Here is a 24,258-nt window from a genome sequence, read left to right on the forward strand (position 1 = left end):
CAGACTATATGGTAACAGCTGAAATTAATATACTGTAACAGAGGATACTGGAAGAGAAAAGGTTAATCTCATTCCAGCTAACTTTGTAAAATAGTTTGAAATAAAATTACTTGGTCGGCCATAAAGGTTACATCTTACAGTTCTAATTGCAGCCAGAGATGAAATGTCTATGAAAACAAGTGCTAGGAATCCTTGTTGTATTGTCCTTAGCAGTGAGCTAATTGCTACACTGGAAGGGTAGAAGTTTTGAAATGGTTTTATGGCTTCCAACGCTATAACACATCTTAGCAAAGCTCTATCTGTGTGTTAATACATATGTGCGAGATTCTGGTTCAGTGTCTAGTAATGGGATAGTTATGGGAACCAGAAGTCAGATGACCAGATGTATGTGATATTATTATGTAATCCAGACTGAAATGATGTTTTAATACTGATGAGACAGACGTTTCACTGCAGTCTGTTTTTGAAACCTGACATAGAAGGATAACTCACCTACTTCATCTTGCCTTGCTCTAGTAAGTGACCAGGGAATAGTAATTATTTTGATCAATCAGGAAATATAGTGAGATTACTTAAGTACTGTTTTTCTGTATCTGTGTGAATCTATTCATCTGTGTTATTTAGATATTTCCTGTGACTGAAACTATGGTGTATATTGTAAATGGATATTCTGTATTTCATGTTCTTTTATTATTTGTTATTAAATGTATTTAAACTTTTAATTGTGGCTGGTCCTGTAGAGAATATTTTAACCTTTGAGAGTACATACATCTCTTTGGTGACTCTGTGGCCACTCTTGAAAGCCTTACTGCATTGCTCAAACACTATCATTGATATTAATATTAATTTCACTCAATATAACTGGGTACTCCTGTAAGAGCCTTAGAGTAGCTGGCTTTGGAGTGTCTGGTGGCAGTGTAACCTCCTTAGAATCTAGACAGAAGGGTGCACAGCTAGTAAATCTGTGTCAGCCTTTCCCAGGTTTGTGTGCGAAAATCAAATCTCAAAGAGTGTGTGTGTCAGTTGCTTAGAGCTGGGACACAAAGCACTGGTTTCACAGAGAGGGTGCTGGAGAACTTGGCTTGGACACTCGGCTGAGTACTCAGCTCTACAGATGTGCCAGTGAGGAGTCTTACTGAGGGCCTGGAGAGAGAGAGAGAGAGAGAGACAGAGAGAAAGACAGGACCTAGCCCCCAGACTGAGTATGTTCCCCGTGTGCTCCTAAGGGAAATTGTGCTTGATGCAGAGAGCTGCATCTGGAAACACTGTGTGTAGCTATCTTTGTTCCAAGTGAACGTTCCTCACCAGTGTCAGTGGTGAGGATTCAGGCTCCTTGATTACTGGCCCAGAAGTGGGGTGTCACAAGCAGGACTGCTAAACAGAAAAAAGGAATTACCTGGTGGAGGGGGGGTGACTGTGCTGTTGCCAGAGATTCCTAAAGTACCACTGAATGTTTCATACATGGAGTCTAGCTTGAGGACAAGGGAACTTCTGAATGGAAGAGGACAAGTGCCCCAGGACTCTGAGGACCCTGCTGGCTGACATCTGTGGCTAGAGCTACAAAATTAACTTTTAATTGGAGAGGTCTATCCTTGAGAAAGTAAAGATCCCTTTTGTTTGTACCAGATATGCTCCCAGGAAAATCTTCAACTTCTCTGGAAGCAGACTCAACTTTGGATGGTTTAAGGAGAAGACGTATATGTCGGGCAGTGTACAATGAGCACCAGGGACCTTTGGATCCCTTCCAATTATAAGGACTGAATCAAATACTACGGGCTAGCGTTCCTCAATTCTCAGAAAGTAGAAGTTATGTTTTTAAGTTTCATAAACCTCAAATGAGCCCCGTATGAACTGCTGCTAAATTAGATGCAGTGTGTTCTCCCAAGAACATTCACTTAAGGGATTCAGAAGAAATCAATTCCTCATTACCCATACATTAACCCACAGATGATAAAATCTGGAAAGGGTAAGCTAAAGCCACTAACTCTCATTCTGAATCCAGTGAATCTGAGGGAAGAGGTTCCCTTCTGATATTTGGGGGAGAGCAGCCTCTTGATACAGAGGTTATAGGACTGTGGGTTTATTCTATCAAGTTGCAACATACCTCTCTGCAAAGTTTTTGCTCTCAAAGGCTAAATGAGGTGACACCCAAAAGGATGGTGCATGGGCCTCAGATTCCTGGCCTACATGACAGGTGAAAGCTAGTTTCTGTGCAGTGGTAGCTTTATCAGACAGGATGGACTTTGGGCCCTTATTAATAAGAACAACAAGAATATCCAAAGTCTTATAAATTTCAGAAGTGGAGACTAAAATTTTGGAGAGGCAGAAGTCTGTTGATCATGCCCGACAACCAGTATCTGGCCTAATCATCTGAAAATAATCTAAGAGGTCTGTGCAGCAGTACCTGATACCATCAGACTGCCTCCCGATGGCGTCAAGGCAGGAAGGGCCCCAGCAGAAGTAGGTCATAGAACCAGAAGCACAAAAGGCAAAATATCTCAAAGTCTAACATATACAGTCTATGGGACTGGCAGAGTCACTAAGGCCCCCATTGTCTACTTGGAGTCTCTACTTACTAGTTTTTCTGGGCTAATCCAACCATCTAAATTTCTGAATTTGTAAATTTCTGGTAGAAAGATTTCTGAGAATATGGTTAGGTCTCAAACTTTTTTTTAAATCCAGGTAGGTTTTTATGTTTTTAACTTTACGCAGTAGTGTTTTTTTTTTCTCTAAAGTTTCTGCAAGGGAATACTTGGTACATCTCTCCTAAGCAAAAAAAAAAAAAAAAAAAGTACTGTAAATGAAAACCCATAGATAAAATTTGCCTATGGCTTGCACAGTTGTTAAGTTCCTTTTTTCCCTGGAACTTCATGGAACTTGGAACTATTAGACTTCTAATTCAAAATTTTAAAAGCCAAAGTAGGTAATAATAGTTCTACAAAATGCAATACAGAGCTCTCAAGCAAGTTACTTTTCATTCTCTGGAAGTCACCTAGAAGGGACAAGTGGACAGGCAGACACTACAATGTACTTATTGCGACAATAAAGAACTGAAAAATGCTATGTGCTGCTCCCCTTTCTTTTAAGCTGAACATTAGATAAACGCCTTAAGTGGAGATGAAGAAACTTAGCTTTCTAGGGAGAGATGTCCATAAATAGTTCTGAAAATTAGACCACAGGGCTATATGTTCACCTGCTGCTAAATTTATCTTTATGATGGGCATCTGCATTTTAGCATGTAAGTAAAACACCGTACAAAAAGGAGTGCAGTAAGCAGCTCCCCAACACACTGTCCCCCCATTGTGACAGTATCAGAATGTTTTTCTTAATGACAAGTGTCTGGAGTTTGGACAGAACCCAAAGAATGCAACCTGCTATTATACCACTTGATATTCAGTTAATAACAGAATGTGTATATGTTGCAGGGAGACCCAATTTGAACATCCAAAAAAGACCACACATACGTACATGACGAAGGTGGACTCCTGTTCAAGGGTACTAAGTGCTGACTAGTACTGGGAAATTAGTAAAATCTGTAGTATGACCTCAAAGTAGAGAAAGTCAGCTTTGTCAAAGACTCGGAGTAGTCACCAATGGAATATATGCATCTAAAAAAAAACAAGTTTAAAAAGAAAGCAGATACAACAGAAATATAAGTCCACAAACTAGCCATGTTTTGGTAAGTATACCACATGTCAAATTCTAATAAACTATGCAATCTATAAGTAATAATTCTGAATTTGTCACAGGATGGGAAACATACATTTTGTCACAGGTACATCAAGAGTATCAAGAAATTACTGGGGTCATCACTTACCTGTGTTCTGAGCACTAATAAATGCTACCTTTGTTGTACCTGGCTGTATTCGGATAAACCCACACTCTCTGTGCAATGGCTTCTTGGTCTCCAGATGAAAGGCGTTAAATCTATTAGAAAAGTTGAACACATGAGAGCATGTCTGAGAAGTCAGTTGCAACTCATTTTACTATTCACAACAATTTTATTGAACAATGAAAGTCTGTCACTCACTCTACATTGTTAACTTAATGCAAAATAAAGTCAAAAGCAGAAAAACATATCACAAGCTACAGTCTTAGTTTTGGGAGGTACTGCTTGTCTTACTGAGGAACTTGGAAAACCATACTTAGCTGCTCTGAAAGCCCAATAAAGTCATGAGGTAGTATTTCATGCACCAAAAAGTCAGTAAGCACCACTTGCAAAATGCCAGTGACTGAGTTATCATGCTCCAGAATTCTTAGCACAGGTGGTAGAGATGTATACACTGGAAAAAAAGAAGTAAAGGGGCAGAAAAGGGATATGCATTGCTGTTACAGATGTACACACCATGATGCAGGATCAGTAACTTTCTCTTAGAAGGATGTCCTGCTTTAATACTGACACTATCTACATGCTTGTCTCTACTAAGAGTAGCCACTAAGTCATGGAATAATCATGCTCATGTCAGCATTTAGTGATGCTTGGGTATTTATTGGTTAATCCCACCCACAAAAAAAAATAAATAAATAAACAATTGATAGATTGCATGGAGGAGGCCTTCAGTAAACCAGACAACCAAAATATTCCATACTAAAAAGAAGCAAGGAAGCAGAATGCCCAAAAATCCTAGTTCACAGTCAGCACGATGAAATGCCAAAACAGTTATATTTTAAAGATCAGACAAAACATGCACAACATACATGCAGATTACTCAATGAAGTGCCTTAGTCAAATTAGCAACACCCTACTTTTATTATATAGATTTCACAAAACACAAGAAAAACATTTAAAGAGCACCTGCATCTACAGACGTTTAAAAACAACAAGATGCAACTTCTACAAGGTGCATACTTTTCCTTGCACTAAATGTAGTTCCAAATGGTCATCCCATTTGCTGACTGAAACATATGAATGGAAGCCTTTTAAGGATCCTTAACCTAAAAAGATGACCTCCCACTGCAGCTCACCAGGCCAACACCCACTTTCTGGGGATCTGAGATGCAATCATTAGCTTGAAAAAGTGTCTTTGGAAGCGCTGTAATTAAACTGTATGTTCAGCATGTCAGGATAGCAGAGGATATGTTGGCTGCTATCAACCCCAGAAGATGAAAAACACAACACCTGTGCTAAGGTCATCTGGTAGGGCAGACAGAACTACTGTTAGTGTCCCAAGTGTCAGACACCTGTCTATCTACAAGAAGGCCTACGTCTGCATGAAATTCAAAGCTACCTATACAAACCAGAGAGACAAGATGAGATACAGTAGTAGTTTTAAGTTCAAAGAAAGGTTCTCCAGGAAGAAAAGATAGAACATCAAGGCCTGCAGCACACCCTACTCTGGGCAGACAATCAGCAGACAGTCAATTAAGTAAAGGACAACCAACAGGCTTTACTGTCAGTCACTATCTTATAGGTTCATAGATTAGTACTAGGCTAACAGCCCTTGAGCCATTTTTAAGTTTCAGCCCATTATGTGAGACTCAAATCCTGCACCTTGTGTTTATAAGGCAAACACCTTAACCATTAGGCCACCCTTTTACAACAATACACTTAAAGGAGATTGGCACATATGATGAAAGATTGAAAGGTATAGCCCCAAAATTAATATGCAACTCCATTTTCTGGACATGAAGGAAGAAGGAAAGTATGGATGTGTGAGTACTTATATCAACAGAGGTTCATAGAGCAGGTCATTACTTCCAAGACTGTAAACTTGATCTGCTGTCCTCAGAAAGCCAGGCCTTCCAGCAGTTTTCAGAGAATGTCCCAAAGAGATGGATACTGGTGCGACTGAAAATCCACTCCATACATTTATGATGGAGTCCTTCTCCTTCCTGAGACTAATTTTTCTCATTTTGCAGCATTTACTTGAAATGGAAAAAAAAAACAGTTGTGGGAGACAATATAGGATGAGACCCTCTAGAAACTGCTTTTTCTGTTTAGGCTACTGATAATGACCATCACACATACTCCCTGTGCCTGGGAAACACCATAGGAAAACGATTCAGAGTTGCTAACAAAAATATCAGTACATGTGCAGAAAATGTTCTCCAACAAATGTGCGAAGATCTACAAATGGGAATAAAGATGTCAGTTTTTGTATGGGGTACTTTGGCCCAGAATCCTAGATTAGTTGGCCAGTATTGGCAGAACAGGGAAATAAACAGTAGCTTTTTAACATTCTGGGTGCTGGGATACAAGATAAGCAGTAGCCGAGTCATCATCCAGGCAGCCATGAAGAGTGGATACTTTCTTTCCCTTGCCCTGTGTGATTGTTTCTTCAGCAGCCTGGCACCCACAGGCTGCCAAATGCAATTAGTGTGCTAGAAAGCTTAGCGGGCATAGACATCTTGACATCTGCTGCTGTATCTCCCAATTCCACTATGAGGCAGTTAGGTAGTGTGCCAGGCTACCTCCTTCCTTCCTTCCAGGACAGGCGAGTTGGCCTGGATGCTCACTGTCATACTTCCTCATCAACCCAGGTCACTAACTGATCCCAAGTCATTTGGATCACAGTCAGGGTTTTATTTATCTGTTACTGCCCTACCCCCCATTCAATTTTTTCTTCCACCATACACTAGCTGAATGACTCTCAAGCCTCTGTTCCCCATCTATGGCCATCTTTGCAACCAAACTATTTACCTCAAGGTGGTAAGAGTCACAAGCAGCGAGAAACACTGCAAAAACACGTAGGATTTTCTTTCTGCTTGATTACTCAGTCTACCAAGTTTCCCCCTCCTGAGGGCTGCAGCCACACTGATATTTCCACTGCTTTATGTATACCCTTCTGCTAATGCAACACAACATATTCTTGTTTTTGTAGACAACACCTCAAGCAAAAGTACAACAGACAGCAAGGTATAAGCCCAAAAGGAATTTAATAAAATGAATCTGTCAGTAACACCAATAACAGCACCCTAGTGCTAATGGTGTGTTTCTTTAACAAATTATTTAAAATAATTAATGTTAATTGTGTAAATTGTTTAATCAATGATTGTTTAAGGCAACTGTGGATATTTAAGACCTGTGCTTTTTTTTCTAATGGTACTCCTTGAAGGCTTTTGTAAAGCCGAGGTGATAGGGTGCTGTTATTGGTGTTACTGACAGATTCATTTTATTAAATTCCTTTTGGGCTTATACCTTGCTGTCTGTTGTACTTTATATTCTTGTTTTTGCTGAGGCCCACGGACAACTTCCCCAGTCTTTATAAAGGGTTTGATATATCCTCTCATTCCATTTCTAACTCTGTCCTACCTATGAAGAAGGCGAGCTACCCTCCAACACCTGTTCCACTAACTGAACCTAAGCCACCAGCAGGATGGGTGGCTGACCTGCACCCATGAACAGTACACTGTACTTATACTTGACAGACTGCCTTTAATACTTCAGTGGCCTTCATACTTACAGTATGTTGGCTGGGCTAAAAGTAAAGGTGTCTGAAAGGGAACCCAACTTCAGTTATTCCCTAAAGATCTTCAGTGATGCTCTGTTAGTCATCTTGAAAAGTACTTTGATAAGAAGGGCTGTCCATAACATTTTTAAGTAGGAGCAAAGTACACTCATGGATATCAACTGTAGTACCCACAGTTACTCACTGTATTACAGTCAGTCATCAAAATCAACTCCTTTTTCTCCCATTTTTTTTTACATGGAGTTATGATGTTGTAGGAACCGTTGCCACCTTTCTCAGTTCACTGCCACTTTCCTACATTTGACATTTACGTCTGATTGTCACATCTTCTTCTCATGCAGTTCATTCATCTGCTGAGTGGAAATCCTCATTTCTTCTTGCTTTCTTCTGGTCTCTTCCAAATCATCATCTGCTTTCCTGCTCAGGTGACCAAACTACTGTAATCTATTCTTCGATTTTCTCTGCATTTAGGGCTACTTTGTCTTCTGCTCTAATGTCCTCATTTCTTCATCTGTCCCATGATGTGCATCCTACCACCTGTCTCCATCTTAGTCACCTCAAGCTTCAACTGCTCTGCCTTCACTGCTCATGTTTCCACATCAGACACAGTAATTGTTTTACATTCCAAGACTCCTGAGACTTCAAACAGCAAGACTGAATATAAGGACACTGGAGACTTGTATATATCGAGACTTGTATATACAGAGATAGCGGTGCCTTGGAGTATTCTCTTTTCTCCAAAATATGGTGATCTCAAAGTAATATGCATCTGTACTGGGGGTGTGGCGGTACGGCCTCCCACTTTGGGGGCTTGTCCTCTTGCAAAAATAACGTTAAAAGAACAGTAATTGTCAACATTTGCTGTTCATCCTTAGTTTCACAGTTATTTTTCTCTATTCTGGGACTTCCAATTATAGGTCTTGCAATTTCAATAGGCAGCCATGACAGATAAACATTTCTAGTACTAGACAAAGACAGCAATAACTTTTGAGATTGCCAGTGTGGTCAAATAAAGTACAGCTGTGTAAAATCTTACCATAACAGTAGATGTCCTTCTCTTCAATATTGCAATGTTCCTAACAGTAGGTATCCCTTTTCTACAGCAGCCTGACATCTGGCCAGTATTCCAAAACCTTAGGTTGTAATAAGGATGTCATATGTCACACATATGCTCCCCATACATGGCACAGGCCATAAATGTGATGTATGGATGTACCATCCTCAGAAGTGAAAAGACCCAGGAGGAACAGTCCATGGAGAAAAGAGGAACATGTGCATCTAGAAGAAGAAAGAAATGGGGGGTGGGGTGGAGCAATTACTGCAACATGGAAAAGAAGAACATCTACTGTTATGGTAAAATTTTATACAGCTGTACTATGTCCTACATCACTGCTGCAGTATTCCTTACTGTAGGGAAGAGTACAACAGCTCAAGAGAAAAGGTGGGAGAAAGAAGGTCCAGCACAGCCTTCAAGAAAGCCATGCAGGACAGGCCTGACAAATATGTCTCAAGCCCTGAAAACCACATCCAACTTAAAGTACTTGGTAAAAGTATGCACAGAAGTCCAAGTAGCTGCCTCAAGAATGGAGTTGGTATTCAATCCTTTGAAAATAAGCACCAGAAGAAGCCACAGCCCTGACATAATAAACATTAACAGAAGAAGAAAGATTTTTTCCCATGAAAAGAGTAACAAGAGAAAATGGCCTTACATATCCATAAATAAATAGTTTTCTTAGAAACAGCCAAACCCAAAGACCTAGGATGAAAGGAATCAAAGTTGCTCAGATTTACAAATGGCTTTAGTTTTATCCAAATAATATCAGAGTTGTCTATGCAAATCCAAAATGTGGAGAACCTTCTCAATAGCAGACTACGGAAAAGGGAAAAAAGTCTGCAAATAAAGAGAAAACTCATTAACCACCTTGGACATAAAAGAAGGATTACTAATAATAGACACCCTGTCCTTATGAAAAACTAAAAATGAATCAACAGCCATAACGGCCTCCAGCTCAGACACCTGTCTGGCTGAGGTAAGAGCAAAAAGAAGAACAGACTTCCAAGAACAATGCTGTAAAGAAGCTGAAGGTGCAAGGCTGAAACAGAGGTGGAGTCAGAGGGGCCTAATATGAAGAATGCCTTTAAGGAATTGTCTGACCTCAAATCTAGAAGCCAGAGGAGGAGTCAAAGGCAAACAAGCAGAAATGGCTGACAGGTGGGTTTTGAAAGAGTATGCCAACTCAGCATTGAGCAACTCACACAAATATGACAGAACCAAAGGAACTTCCACAGTAAGTGGATCCAGGTTATGAGCAAGACAGCAAACAGAAAATCTTTTCCATTTGGAGACATAAGATTTCCTGGAAGTAGGTTTCCTGGCCTCCTGCAGAACCCAAAGCATGTGCTCAGAAAAAAAGATGTCTAAAAAGAATCAAAACCCTATCACCCACAGCGTCAGTTGAAGAGTAGACAAGTGGGGATGGATGAGAGACCCCCTTGTCCTATATGAGTAGTTCCACCCTGTGGGGCAACTTGTGAGAACTGCCCTTAGCTAAATACAGAAGAGGGAACCAATGCTGTTTGGGCCAAAAGGGAGTCACCAACAAGATTTTGGGAGAGTCTTGCTTTATCTTGAAAAAGATCCTTGGTATAACAGGAAGGGGAGGAAAGGCATAAAGAAACATCCCCTTCCGGGAAAAAGATAGGGCATCCACCTTCCAAGCCAGAGGACATGGGACTCTAGTACAACAGACAGAAAGTTGTCTGTTCAGAGGGGAAGCAAAAATTCTACCTGAGAAGTACCCCATTGGTAGACAGTGTCCAGAAACACATGTCTGTGAAGCATCCACTCGAGTCTGTATTACAGACCTGGTCAGAGAGTCTGCCACAATGTTCCAATCTGAATGAATATACAAAGCCTGAACAGCCACCCGATACTGGACAGCTAAATCCTAACCTGAAGAACTAGTCTGCACAAGAGGTCCCCCATTGCTTGTTGATGCAACACATCACTGTGGTATTGTCAGTGAAGATTTTGAAGGGCCTTGGAAGGAAAAGAGAATGGAAGGCCTGAAGGGTCAACAGAAGAGCTCTCATCTCTTTGATATTGATATGGTCCTTCCTTTGACTAAGATACCAAAGGCCCTGAACCTTCAGAGAATTTATCAGAAGAGACTGAAATTACAGAACAGTTAGCTGAGGGACATTTGTAAAGAAATTTGCAATCATTGAGCACCTTATAAAACGTATCAAGTTTTTTTAAGAGCAGGGGCCTGGGAATCAGGAACCTGAGAAGCTGCAGAAAAAGTATCCAAGAAGGCAGCAAGAATGGGGGGAACAGCAGAGGATTTGGGAGACACCATTTGAAGGAGTTCATAATATTGCCTTTGAACATCAGAAACCTGGGCACAGTCCCACTTAAAAAACTCCATCATACAGGAAACAGTATGCTCAAAAAAAATCTCCTCAAAAAGAGAATCAGGGCTAACACAATCACCTTCCTCCAAATCATAATCCAAAGGACAGGAAATCTGGGAGGAATAGGCCAAAGATTCCTCATCAGAAGCTGATTTTTCATCAGATGAGACCTGCTCCCTAGGCCTCTTAAGGGGAGTAGAAGATCAAGGGCGAGAAGAAACAGAGATCCCCACCCCAGGAGAATTCAAAGCCATCAAGTCATTAAACAAACTCTGTGTAAAATCTTGCCATTCGCGCTGAGGATCCCTAGCAGCAGGAGAAATGTGCTTAGTCTTTTGCTTCTTTTTCAAAGAGGGCATCAGCCCTAAATATTTTAGGTGGCTTGGACAACTGCCTACACTCAACAGGCATAGTCAGGAACTCCTCCCTAACAAGGATTTGAGGAACACCCCATGTCCTTCAGAAATAATCAGCTGCAGTTCCCCCAAACATCTGAAATGGAGGTCTGGGGAGTCTCTGTGGACGTGCAAGAAGCAGAATCCATGCTGGCCTCCTAAGCTGTCACAGGATAGGAATCTGACTGAAAAAATGGGCAGTCCTCTAGGCTTTCACCAGCCTCAAGAGAGACATCTGTTGGAGGCGGTACAGCAGAAGAATTCAACCAAACTTTCTTAGTCTTCTTCGTGGATGGCTGACCCTCGATATGGGATGATTTGGCCATACTACCCTGAGCCAACAATTTAAGATGTTGGTTCTGTAGGTAAAAAGAGGAGACACAACTATGCAAAGTTTTTGGGACAAATGCCTGACAAACAGAACAAGCTGTATGGTCATGAGAAGCACCTGAGCAAAACAAACACTGCTTGTGACAGCCCTTATGGGAATCTGTCCCCCACATTGGCATTTCCTCTTTCTGGATGACATGCAAGTCAACAACCACCAAAAAGTAAAATAAGAAGAAAAACCCTAATGGGACACTTATCTGAAAATAGCTTGGCAACCAACAGACGAAACAGACCAATGATCAGAGATGAAGTTCGGACTGGAGGCAAAGAAGTTCTGAGGATAGTGTGTGCGTACATCCCCTTTATCACCTTTATGCCCTATGCCATGTATAGGGAGCATACATGTGACGTACAATGTCCCTATTACAACCTAAGGCTTTGGTATACTGGCCAGACAGTTCCAATAGCAGTAGAAGCAACAAGTTTAATAAAAAAAAAAAATGACAATTGTACTAAGTATGCTACCAATATGTGTAACCTTGTATGAATTACAAAATGATTCTAAGCACATTGTGGGTGCTGAGAAGAATACTCTTGGCTAACATCAAGGAATGAAACAATACTAATTTCATGAACTCTAACTGTATGCTGACTTAGGAATGGGGTCCATTCCCATCATGGTATTAAAAACTCAAAACACCTGGAGAAATTAAACAGGAGCCTTGCTCCAATAACATCTGTCCTTGGGTATCTGAAGGATCTTGTCCAGTCTCTTTATAGGCACAGCCATATCTGGTTCTTACCAAGCCCTTTCCATTACCAGGTCTATCAAGCTGTTCACTGGTGGAATAACCCAATATACAAGAGGTCTGAAAAGCCTTCTGCAGAATCTCCTCCTTAAGAAAAGAAGGTCATCAATTCTAAGACATCTCAAAATCTGAGGTTTTCTGAATGAGAAAGTCTGTGTGCCTCCTCCTATACATCCTCTTCCTAGGGACACTCTGAGTGGACTCATCTGAGTGCTCTGAGGAAACGTCTTCTCCCAACTGGAATGGAGTCTCTCTGGGACATGAATACAGTGCCCAAGGCTCTGGAGTTACTGGTGTCATGGAATGGAGCAAAGACAGAGGATGTAGCTCCAGTAACCATCCAACCAAATGAGTTAGCCAATGGTCTGCTAATTGTACTTAAAACTCAAAGTTAAGCCTGTTGGTACTGAGGAAGCCAGTGCCACTGCAGATGCTAATGCCTCTGAATGGATTATGCCACCAGCAGCCAGTACATTTTTGGCATATGGGTCGAATGCTTTAGACTCAGACACTGAAAACAGTCTTGAGGGTATGTGAGCCAATTTGGGCACCAAGGCCTTGAAACTGAGCCCTGGGTGCCTAGCAGTTCTCAACACAAAAGTATTTTCAGTGTTGAGACTGCCATAACTAGACAGCCAGTGTCACTGGACATAAGCCCACCAATGCCAATGTAGGAGACACCTATAATACTCTCGGCTCTGAAACTCCCATCATCAAAACTGGATCTGGGGAAGGAGCATAAGAAGTGGATGGGATTGGTCTTTCTCCATCTGCCCTAGAAAAGTACAGTTGTGTACACTTACCATAAATGTAGATGTTCGAGTGTATTTACTGTTGCAGTCATCACCTGTGGGTTATCCCTGCTGTAGTAGCCCTCGGCCAGCCTGAATACCAGAGTCAGTGTTTTTCTGCGTCGGCTGCAGTCGCCTGTAGTCTGATGTCAGGTCGTCAGTGCTATAAAGCAAGGCAGCCAACATCATTACATCAGTTTTTCTTGCCATAACCTGTCAGAAGCACAAGGAAATAAGGTAAAGTGGTCCTGGTGGCTAAAAGCCACCGTGGGAAGCTTATGTCCCCCTAGGGGAAGAGGATATAAGGGGGGGGTGGAGGGAGGGAAACCAGGACTGCAACAGTGAATACACTTGAACATCTACCTTTATGGTAAGTGTACACAACTGTACAATGTTCTTCATGTTTCAGTGTTGCAGTCATCACCTGTGGGAGGATTCCCAAAGCTGAGGAGAGGGGTGGAAGGATAGGTTAGAGCCCTAGGCATGGGTCAGTAAGCCTTGCAGGACTGCAGAGGCAAACCCTGCCCTAGACTTAGAAAAAAGAGGTAGGAGGTAATGCTTTGTAAAGGTATGGACAGAGGTTCAGGTGGCAGCTTCCAAGATGTCGCTGGTGGGGATTCCTCTGAGGAAGGCTGTGGAGTGGAGGCTGCCCTAGTGGAATGGGTATGAATAGACTTGGGAGGGAGGTTTCCCATGTAGTCTGTAGCAGAAATGGATACAGTGTGATATCCATTTTGAAATGGTTTGCTTGGAAATGGGCTACCCCTCTGCCCCTGGGGCAAAGCTGACAAGCAGCTGGTCTGTTTTTCTGAAGGGTATAGTATGGTCCAGATAGTATCTGAGTTGTCTGTGCACGTCTAGTGAGTGCAGAATTCTTTCCCTCTTGTTTTGAGGGTTGGAAAAGAAGGTGGGTAGGTGTATGACCTGGTTGAGGGTCACATCAGATACCACCTTGGGCATAAAGGAGGGGTTAATCCTCAGGGAGACCCTGTCTGCATGGAAAATGATGAAGAGCTCAACAGCCATGAGTGCCTGAAGTTCTGAAACCCTTCTGGCTGAAGTGATAGCTAGTAGGAAGGTAGTCTTCCAGGAGAGGTATTTCAATTCTATTGAAGCAGCAGGTTCGAAAGGAGGCAAGGTTAGTTTTTCTAAAACATAATTCAGGTCCCAGGCTGGCGTGGGAGGCCTTCTGGGATGTCTGATACTAGAAGCCCCTATAAGGAATTGTTTAATCAAAGGATGAGAGAAGAGGGGTAGGTCTAAATCGTAACTGGCTGAAATGGCTGAGGCATGGAATGTAATAGGCAAGAAGGAGAGTCCACTTTTGAGCAACTCGGCTAGGTAATCCAAGATAAGAGGGATGGAATGATGTGAGATACTGGCCCCTCTGGACTGGCTCCAGGAGCAGAATCTTTTCCATTTCCCTACGTAAGAATTTCTGGTGCTGGGCCTTCTGGCCTCTGTGATAAAGTCTAGGACCTGTTTGCTTAACAGGGACTGCTTGTTAGCTTTTAAGGTATAAAACAGGCTGAAAGATTGAGAGTCTGAAAGTCTGGGTTCAGTATCTCTCCCCTCACTTGGGTCAAATAGTCTGAGATCAGGGGAAGCTGCTTGGGGGGCTGTAAGGTCAGCCTGTGCAGTAAGGGGTACCAATGCTGTCTGGGCCAATCTGGAGCAATGAGGATGGCCTTTGGTCTTTCCTCCCTTATTTTGATCAGTACCTTGGGAATAAGAGGCAGAGGACGGAACGTGCACACAAAGAGGGAATTCCAGGGGAAGGTCAATGCATCCACCTTCCATGCTAGGAGGTGATACTCCCTGGTACAGAACTTTTGCAGCTGGTGGTTGAGGTGAGAAGCAAAGAGATCCACCTCCGGAGTTCCCCACTCCTGAGTGATTTGCAGAAAGATTTCCCTGTGGAGGTGCCATTCGTGGGGGTCCAGTAAGTTTCTGCTTAGGTGGTCTGCCAGGGTGTTGTTGACCCCTGGTAGGTATTGGGCAGTTAGGTGTAGACCCATGAAGGTGACTGTCAGAGGTTCATGGCTAGTCTGCACAGAGGGTAAGATTGGGTCCCCCCTGTTTGCTGATATACCACATTACTGTGGTGTTGTCTGTTTTTATAAGGTAGACCCCTGGTCTGAGATGGTGTTTGAAGGATGTCAGAGCATTTTGTACTGACATCATTCCTTTCTGATTGATGTGTAAGTGAAGGTGCTGGGCATCCAAAAGACCTTGGGTGCACCTGCCTCCTACGTGAGTGCCCCAAGCAATGTCTGAGGCGTCTGTTGTGATGGTCTGGCCGGTAGGGTGCAGGATGAAGGGAAGACCCTTGTTCTTGCCACAGGCCTCCTCCCACCAGAGAAACGCGGCCCTTATACATGGGATCAGAGGGAGAGGGGTCTCTAGAGACAGTGTGCTGGCACCAAAGGTTCTTTAGATACCACTGAAGTTCTCATGTGAAGCCTGGCCAGAGGAATTAGAAGGATGCAAGATGCCATGTATCCCCAGGCTTGCAGTAACTTCCTCACAGTGAGGTGACTTCTGGAAGCCAGCTAGATAAAATAAAGTAGAGAGGCAGGAAGCTCTGCTTTTCTGGGGATAGGAAGACCATTTGGGATGCTGTGTCTAGCAGAGCTCTTAAGAAAATTATATTCCTGGTGGAAGTTTGCTTTGATTTTATCTCGTTGATGGTGAACCCTAGGGAAGTTAGGAGGGATTTGACAAAGAGAATGTCCTGGAGTAGCTTTACTTTGCACTCTGTCTGAATGAGGCAGTCATCCAGGTAAGGGTAAATCTGTACATTTCTCTGTCTGCATAATGCTATGGCCGGGGCTAAGCATTTGGTGAATACTCTGGGTGCAGTAGATAAGCCAAAGGGCAGCGCAGAGAACTGAAAGTGTTGTGATCCTGCTCTGAAGCGCAGGAATTTCCTGCAGTATTCCCTTATGGGGATGTGGAGGTAGGCATCTTTTAGGTCTAGGGTCACTAGCCAGGCATTTCTGTTAGCATATGCAGCAGATGCTGCAAAGTTAGCATTTTGAATCTGGGGACCACCCGGGAGGTGTTCAGAATGGATAGATCCACGCTGGGGCGCCAAGTGCCCTATTTTCTGGGAACAAGGTATAGTCTGGTTAAGAAGCCTTTGCTTGTTTGATCTGAGGGGACAGGTTCTACTGCCCCCTGGGATATGAGAGTTTGGACCTGTTTCAATGCCTCTGCCCACTGATTTGGAGGTAAGTCTGGGTACCCTCTTGGAATTGGGAGTTCGCTGAAAGAGAATTTGTATCCCCGAAAAATGATCTTTAAGACCCATTGGTCCTTTGTTACAGAAAGCCAATTTTCTTTGAAGAGGGAGAGCCTTCCTCCTAGTTTTTGGTGAGTGAAGGGGGGGGCAGAGGGGGGAGGGGAGCCATTGTGAGTTTTTGCCATAGAAGGGTGGCTTAGAACTCCCAGCCTTTGGGGTGGAAGTGATCCACTGTTTGCTTCTCTGCTGGCCCTGGGATAGGGGCCTGGATGGTCTGTCCCTGCGGGGCTTACCTTGGCCCTGTCTGCTAGGTGCAGGGAAGGACTAGTGCTTAGAGGGAAAGTTCCTGCTGAACCTGGGAGGCTGAACCTGAAAGAAATGTTTTACTGTTTGCACAGATTTTGCTTTGTCTTCCATCTTTTTAAGCACCTCTTCTGCTTTTACTCCAAATAAGCACTCTATATCCAGGGGTGCATCAATAAGTTTAGACATGACATGATCAGGGAGAGCTTGTTCCTTCGGCCATGCATGTCTCCTAATGACAGATCCTGTCACTGCTGGCCTGCTAGAGGCTTCTAGGGTGTCATAACCACAGTGTAATGAGTTTGTTTTAATAGTTCCAAAGTGTGTTGTTGATATTTTAACATATGGAACTGACAATTAAGTGCTCTGATAGCTAAGGGTGTAGAGGTGTATACTTTTTACCCCATCTGTCCAGAGCTCTGGAGTCCTTGTCAGAAGGAATATGGAATAGGATTCTTGGCAAAACTAGTCTTAGCTCCTTTAGGTCCCTGTGTAATGACCTCTGGGTCTGCAGCAGGATTTCTGTACAGGTATTTGTGAGAATCCAGTACTCTGTAATACATGTCAGGTTTACTGAGAGCAGGTGGGAGGGCTTCAGGGGCTAAGCTGGATTCATGGAAAACATCACCCACCACTTCTAAAATAAGGGGATGGCCAGGGGTCTATGCTGGGGCAGATCCAGAAACTCTCTAAGTCTTTTCTTAGACAGGGGAAGTCCTGAGATTCCCACTGAAAATGTTCCCAGAGGGTGTGAAGGGTTTCCCCAAAGGAAAGGTCCTCTGGAGGGGAGTCAGAAGGGATGGATTCCTCTGCATCTGAATCCTCATAAGCAGTCAGAGGTTGCTGTTCATCTTCAAAATCTGAATAGTCAGATTTCTCAGAATCCTGTTCTGTCATAATTTCTGGAGAAGGGTGCCTTTTCCTTTTAGAAGTTGTTGCCTGACTACCTCAGATAAGGGAGAGGAGATCCTCCGCCATTTTAAGCATTTATGCTTGGGGTGGTGCAGCAGAAGCAACATGGTGGCTAGAAGCAGATTTTCTAGGACTGGCCTGTCTTCTAGGCCCGAGAGAATTTGTCGGTCTTTGTCTAGATTCAGTAGTGCGAAAGGCCTCCTCAGAAGCTAGTGTCTGCGTTGCGGCTCCGGACCCAACCGAGGCAGAGACAGCCAAAGGCTCAGAAGATGAAGAAGATTTCTGCAGCATACCTGACTCTGAAAGGATCTCAGTAGAGGCTTGCGTAGATATCGAATCTGGCATCAGGGGCTGTGAAAGCACCTCACTGAATTCCAGAGAAGGAACGACCTGCTTAGTGGTAGCATCGTCGGAAGGCTTAGCCTTGTGTGGTCTGTCTCTATCTTTATCTCAGCATGTATTGTTGGTTGACAGATGCCATATCCGAATGCAAAGACGGAACACGAAAACAGCTGTCTACAATAAGAGCTCTATGGTTCTCGCATTAAAGTGAGCATAGAACTGGCAATGGGGGACATTGGGGTCTGGGCCTGAACAAGTGAAGCAGCAAGAATGGAAGTCTCGGTGTGGGATCTGCTTTCCACAGGTGAGACAATTGTTAACTTTTTCGGACATTGGTTAGTGCAAGAAAAAAGGGTTCCCAACGGGGTACTTAGCTTTAGATGTTTTATGCTGAAATTCAAACTCTGGTAGCGACTGACTGGCACTCGTGCTAACTGCTTCTGCTACAGGCTCCACGAAGAACATAGTACAGTTGTGTACACTTACCATAAATGTAGATGTTCGAGTGTATTCACTGTTGCAGTCCTGGTTTCCCTCCCTCCATCCTCCTTATATTCTCTTCCCCTAGGGGGACATACGCTTCCCATGGGGGCTTTTAGCCACCAGAACCACTTTATCTTATTTCCTTGTGCTTCTGATGGGTTAGGGCAAGAAAGGCTGATGTAATGACATCGGCTGTCTTGCTTTATAGCACTGAAGACCTGACATCAGACTACAGGCAACTGCAGCCGATGCAGAAAAACACTGACTCTGGTATTTGGGCTGGCCGAGGGCTACCACAGCAGGGATAACAGACAGGTGATGACTGCAACAATGAAACACAAAGAACATCAGAAGGTGATGACATGACTCCCAACTCAATTTGAGCTTTGAGCAAGGCCCACATCATCTGATCCCAATCCATAATGGGAAGAAGGGCTCTTTACTGATCTTGTTGACCTCACAGACAGAACAGGAAGTGAACAACTCACTCTCAGGCAGAAGTCAGTAATTACAGTCACCTCCAGTTGGAAGGCCCCCAACAAGAAAGTTTGAGAGGTAAAATGAGGAGCATGAACTACATTAACTGGCAAAGCCTTAGACTGGGGAATTTTGGAGACGGAGGCTTACTACTGGGCTTTGCCTCCTCAAACTTTCCCTTTTCCTTTTTCCTTCCATCCATCCATCCATCCACAACCCTTTTTCCCATTTTTTTTTTGCACATGGATTCAGGGTGCCACTTCATCAGTGGCAACCATCTAGAGCTAAAGTTCTCACTGCAGGGTGGCTAGCCCTGCCACAGCTGTTCTTCCATACCACACTCTCATGGACACTCACATCCATGGCAAATTTAGTGTGTCCAATCCACCTACTGCATGTCTTTGGAATGTGACAGGAAACTACAGCACCTAGAAGAAACCCACTTGAACAGAGACAAGATATGTAGATTCTATGCAGAAGGTACCCCGGCTGAGAATTGAACCGGAGAAAGTACAGTTTTGTACCTACCATAAATGTAGATGTCAGATAGGTATGCATCTGCAGTCATAACATATGGGTTGTCCTGCCTCAGGCAGCCCTTCGGTCGGCCGGATTCCAAAGTCTGGGTCTGGCCTCGGCTGATGTCGCACTTTCCCCGACGTCAGAGCTTCTAGGGTATAAAGGCATCAGCCGACGCCATTTTCCTCAGTGTTTCTTGCCCCAGATGCCAGGTGCCCTCTAGGAAGGCTAAATTTGGATAAATGTTGAAAATTCCAAACAGTAGCAAACAATATATATATATATATATATATATATATATATACATACAAACAAATACACCATAATAGATTCCCCCAGCTAGCTGAAGAAGGGGTAAGCACCCTAGGAGTACCACAGAGGGGAAGGAGGGTGGGTAATCCTGACTGCAGATGCATACCTATCGGACATCTACATTTATGGTAGGTACAAAACTGTACTATGTCCTTCAAGGATGCATCTGCAGTCATAACATATGGGTAGAATACCATAGCCAAACTGGGGGAGGAGGTACTAAGATAAGGATGGTGTAGTTAAGATCCCCTGTAAAACTGCAGTTGCAAAACCTGGAGTATAAAGGTAGATTGTAATGCTTGGCAAATGTATGCACGGAGCTCCAAGTAGCAGCTTCTAAAATGTCCTTGGTAGCCACCCCTCATAGGAAAGCTGTAGTGGTGGCTGTGGCTCTTGTGGAGTGAGGCCTGATATTTTCAGGAGCTGTCTTTCCATGAAAAGAGTAGCAAAAACGAATGCAATTTCCTATCCATTTTGAAATTGTCTGTTTGGAAATTGCTTTTCCTTGCACTCCAGTTGCATATGCTACAAAAAGTTGGTCAGTTTTTCTGCTGGTTTTAGTTCTGTCCAGATAGTAGCGTAGTTGTCTGTGTACATCCAAGGTGTGCAAAGTTTCTCCCCTGTTCTGTGGGTTAGGGAAGAACGTAGGCAAATGGATAGCTTGGTTCAAGGATACCCTGGATACCACCTTTGGCATGAAAGTAGGATTGGTTCTCAGAGACACTCTATCCTGGTGAAAAATAAGGAAAGGCTGCACTGCCATTAATGCTTGTAACTCAGATACTCTTCTTGCTGAAGTGATTGCCAGAAGGAAAGCAGTTTTCCAAGATAAGAACTGTAAGTCTGCTGATGCTGCTGGTTCAAAAGGGGGTAATGTTAATTTTTCCAGCACAAAATTGAGATCCCATGTAGGCAGAGGGGGTCTCCTTGGAGGTTTTACATTTTTGATCCCTCTTAAAAATTGTCTAAGGAGAGGGTGAGAGAAGATAGGTGGATCCATGTTGTACTCTGCTGAAATTGCTGAAGCATGAATCTTAAAGGAGGAATAGGACAGGCCATTGTGGAACAGTTCTGCTAAATATTCTAGGATGTGTGCTAGGTTTGCCAGTGTGGTATTTGTACCCTTTGATGTGCTCCAAGTGAGGAATCTCTTCCATTTAGCTGAGTATGTCTTCCTTGTGGAGGGTCTGCGAGCCTCCAGGATAATGTCCTTGACCCACTGAGATAAAACAGTTTTGTTTTGTTTTAAGCAATTTTCCAGGCAGTTAGCTGCAGTGTTTTAAAGTTTGGATGCAGGGTCTTGAAGTTGTTCTGCGTTAGAAGAAGAAGCCATAGGGGTAGATGCCATGAGTTCGCCCGAGACATGCTTCTCAGTAGCGGGTACCAGTGCTGCCTTGGCCAGTCTGGAGCTATTAGTATCACCTTTGGCTGTTCCTCCCTGATCTTCAGTAGAACTTTGTACATCAATGGGAGAGGTGGAAAAGCATACACTGTTAGGGCATTCCAGCTGAAAGAGCGAGAGTCCACCCTCCAGGCTTGTGGGTGGTATACTCTTGAGCAGAATTTCTTCAGTTGGTGGTTGAGTGGGGAGGCGAACAGGTCTATCTCTGGCATTCCCCATTTGCTTGTTATGATTTTGAAGATGTCTGGATGCAGCATCCATTCGTGAGCATTCGTGGTAGTTCTGCTTAGGCTGTCTGCTAGTGAATTCTCTTTTCCGGGTACGAATTTGGCCTGCAGCTGGATGTTGAGATTCAGGCCTAGGTTCCACAGATCCATTGCCATCCGGCATAGAGGGTAGGAATGTGCCTCCCTGTTTGTTTATGTACCACATGACTGTGGTGTTGTCTGTCCTTATCAGCAGATGTCCTTGCTGGAGGAATGATTTGAATGTCTCAATTGCATGTTTCACTGCCAGCATCTCCTTTAGGTTTATGTGCAAGTTCAGCTGGTCCTGAGACCATAGGCCTTGGATACACTTGTCCTCCATGTGTGCTCTCCATCCTAGGTCTGAGGCGTCCGTGGTGATGGTCTGCCTTGGTTGTGGTTTGTTGAAAGGCAACCCTCTGTTGGACTGGCAGGCCTGAGCCCACCACAGGAATTCCTTTTTCAGGCATGGAATGATTGGTATCATGGTTTCTAGACTGTGCCTGTGTTGAGACCATACATTCCTTAGGTACCATTGTAATTTTCTCATATGTAGCCTGGCATGCGGGATCAAGATTATGCAGGATGCCATGTAACCCAGGGCCTGCAGGACTTTCCTTGCAGTGAGCTGAGTTTGTCTTGTCAAAGCCATGAAGTAGACTGGTAGTTGCTTTTGTTTTTCTTCTGTGAGAAAAGCCATCTGAGTCATTGTGTCCAGATCCGCACCCAAAATGTTATCCTTTGGGATGGCACTAGTCTTGACTTCTGGATGTTGACTGTGTATCCCAAGGCCTGTAACAGGTGCATGACATAGGCCAAATCCTTTATTAGTTTTGTCTTGTTGTCCGCTTGTATTAGGCAGTCGTCCAGGTATGGATAGATTTGAATTCCCTGAAGCCTGCAATGTGCAATTACTGATGCCAGGCATTTAGTGAATACTCTGGGCGCAGTAGATAAGCCAAAGGGCAATGCTGAGAATTGATAATGCTCTGATCCTGCAAGAAATCTGAGGTGTCTTCTGCAATCTGGTTGTATAGGGACGTGCAGGTATGCCTCCTTGAGATCTACAGTCACCAGCCAAGACTCCTTGCCCAACATGGGAAGAAGTTGCTGTAGGGTCAGCATCTTGAATTTTGGCACAATGAGATATGTGTTTAGTGCGGACAAGTCGAGAATAGGCCTCCATTGGTTTTCTTTTCTTGGTACAAGGAATAGTCTGGAATAAAATCCTTGGCCTTGTTCCATAGATGGTACCCTTTCTATAGCTTTCATCTTAAGTAAATTGTGGATTTGTCTTAAAGCCTCTGGCTTCTGGTTTGGTGGAAGGTTTGGCATTCCGCTCCTTCTTGGAAAAGTGTGGAAGTGAAACCTGTATCCTTTGTCTATGGTTTGCAATGTCCATTTGTCTTTTGTAATGCAATACCAGTTTTTCGAGAATAAAGACAGCTTTCACCAAGGGTGTTTCCAGTTGTTCCCTGGTAGGCGGAATCAGAGTCAAGTCATTGTGTCTGTCCTGTGGAAGTGGTTGTAGTTGTAGCTGTGGCACTACTCCTCTGGTTGGCAGGCTGCCACTGACGACCCCTGTAGACACCCTTTGATTGACCTCTGCCTCTTGGGCGTCTATTCCTGCCCTCTGTGCTCTGGAGGTGTCTGGAAAGGACCAATTCTTTGAAGGCCAGTTTCTGCTGAACCTCGGAGGTTGAACCTGCAGAAAATCCTTTACTGTTTGCACAGATTTTGCTTTTTCTTCCACTTTCTTTAGAATCTCCTGTGCAGGGGAGCCAAATAAACTTTGTTTCTCCATTGGAGCATCTAGGAGTTTAGCCTTGACATGGTCTGGCAAGGGTTGCTCTTTTAGCTAGGCATGTCTTCGAATTACTGCCCCAGTCATAGCTGATCTAAATGAAGCTTCCAGTGCATCATAGCCACATTTTAAGAAATGATTACTGACCTGCTGAGAGTTGTATACCAAATCCTGAAGGGACTTGCGGTCTAAAGGTTCAGTAGAAGAAAGCTTTTTATTCAGCTGATCTAACAAATATTCCTGGTACTGTATCATGTGGAATTGACAGTTTAATGCCCTGGCAGAAAGAGTAGCAGATGTATAACCCTTTTTTCCCCATCTCTCTAATGCTCTTGACTCTCTTTCAGAGGGTAGGGGGTTTTTGGCAGTGGCAGCTGCAACACCTTTTGGGCCCTGAGATATAGTTTCTGGGTCTGCAGCATGGGCTTTATACAAATGGAAGTGAGAATCCGGGACCCTGTAATATCTGTCAGGTTTTGCAGGGGCCGGGGGAAGAGAGTCAGGGGCAGAACTGACAGCATTATATACATCATCAACTACAGTTAGCACAGGTGGTATGGCTAGAGGCCTATGCTGTGGTAAGTGTAAAAAGGTTCTTAATCTTTTTCTAGAGTCAGAGAAATCCTGACCCTGCCACTGAAAGTGTTCCCTCATTGAATGCAAAGTTTCCCCAAAAGAAAATTCTTCAGGAGGGGAGGCAGAAGGAATAGTCTTCTGCATCTGAATCCTCATAAGGAGAATATGGCCCTTCCTGATGGTCTGATAAATCAGATCCATCCGAGGAGTAGTCTGAGGAGAGAGGTTCAGGGGGTTCAGTCCTAGGCCTTTTGTCAGGAGGAGGGTGGGAGGTCCTGTCTGGGTGAGGTTGGGAACCCCTAATCATGGATATAAGGTCCTCAGCAAGGCTGAAAATCTGAGAACTTGAGGGAGGTCTCTGAGAAGTAGCTTTTGCAGGTAAGGCTTTTGAAATTTTAGCTGCTTTAGCTCTGGAGAAGGCCTTAATAGACATAGAAGCAGGGGGCCTAGCTGCCCCACGTGCAGGAGTAGAAATGTCCAATGGAATGGTG

At 43.7% G+C, this 24,258-nt stretch overlaps 1 protein-coding gene across 3 annotated transcripts in view; it reads right to left on the bottom strand.

The window, feature by feature from the left end:
* The window catches only part of LOC122800071 (peroxynitrite isomerase THAP4-like), a 357,091-nt gene that overhangs the window by 98,651 nt on the left and 234,182 nt on the right, over positions 1-24,258 (bottom strand). For all 3 annotated transcript variants that reach the window (XM_044069568.1, XM_044069569.1, XM_044069570.1), the window contains exon 3: positions 3,818-3,927. In XM_044069568.1, coding sequence (XP_043925503.1) covers positions 3,818-3,927 — 110 coding nt within the window. The remainder of the gene's footprint in view (positions 1-3,817; positions 3,928-24,258) is intronic.

The sequence above is a fragment of the Protopterus annectens genome, chromosome 4.part0, assembly GCF_019279795.1.
Source record: "Protopterus annectens isolate FY-2018-M chromosome 4.part0, PAN1.0, whole genome shotgun sequence".
Lineage (NCBI taxonomy): Eukaryota > Metazoa > Chordata > Ceratodontiformes > Protopteridae > Protopterus > Protopterus annectens.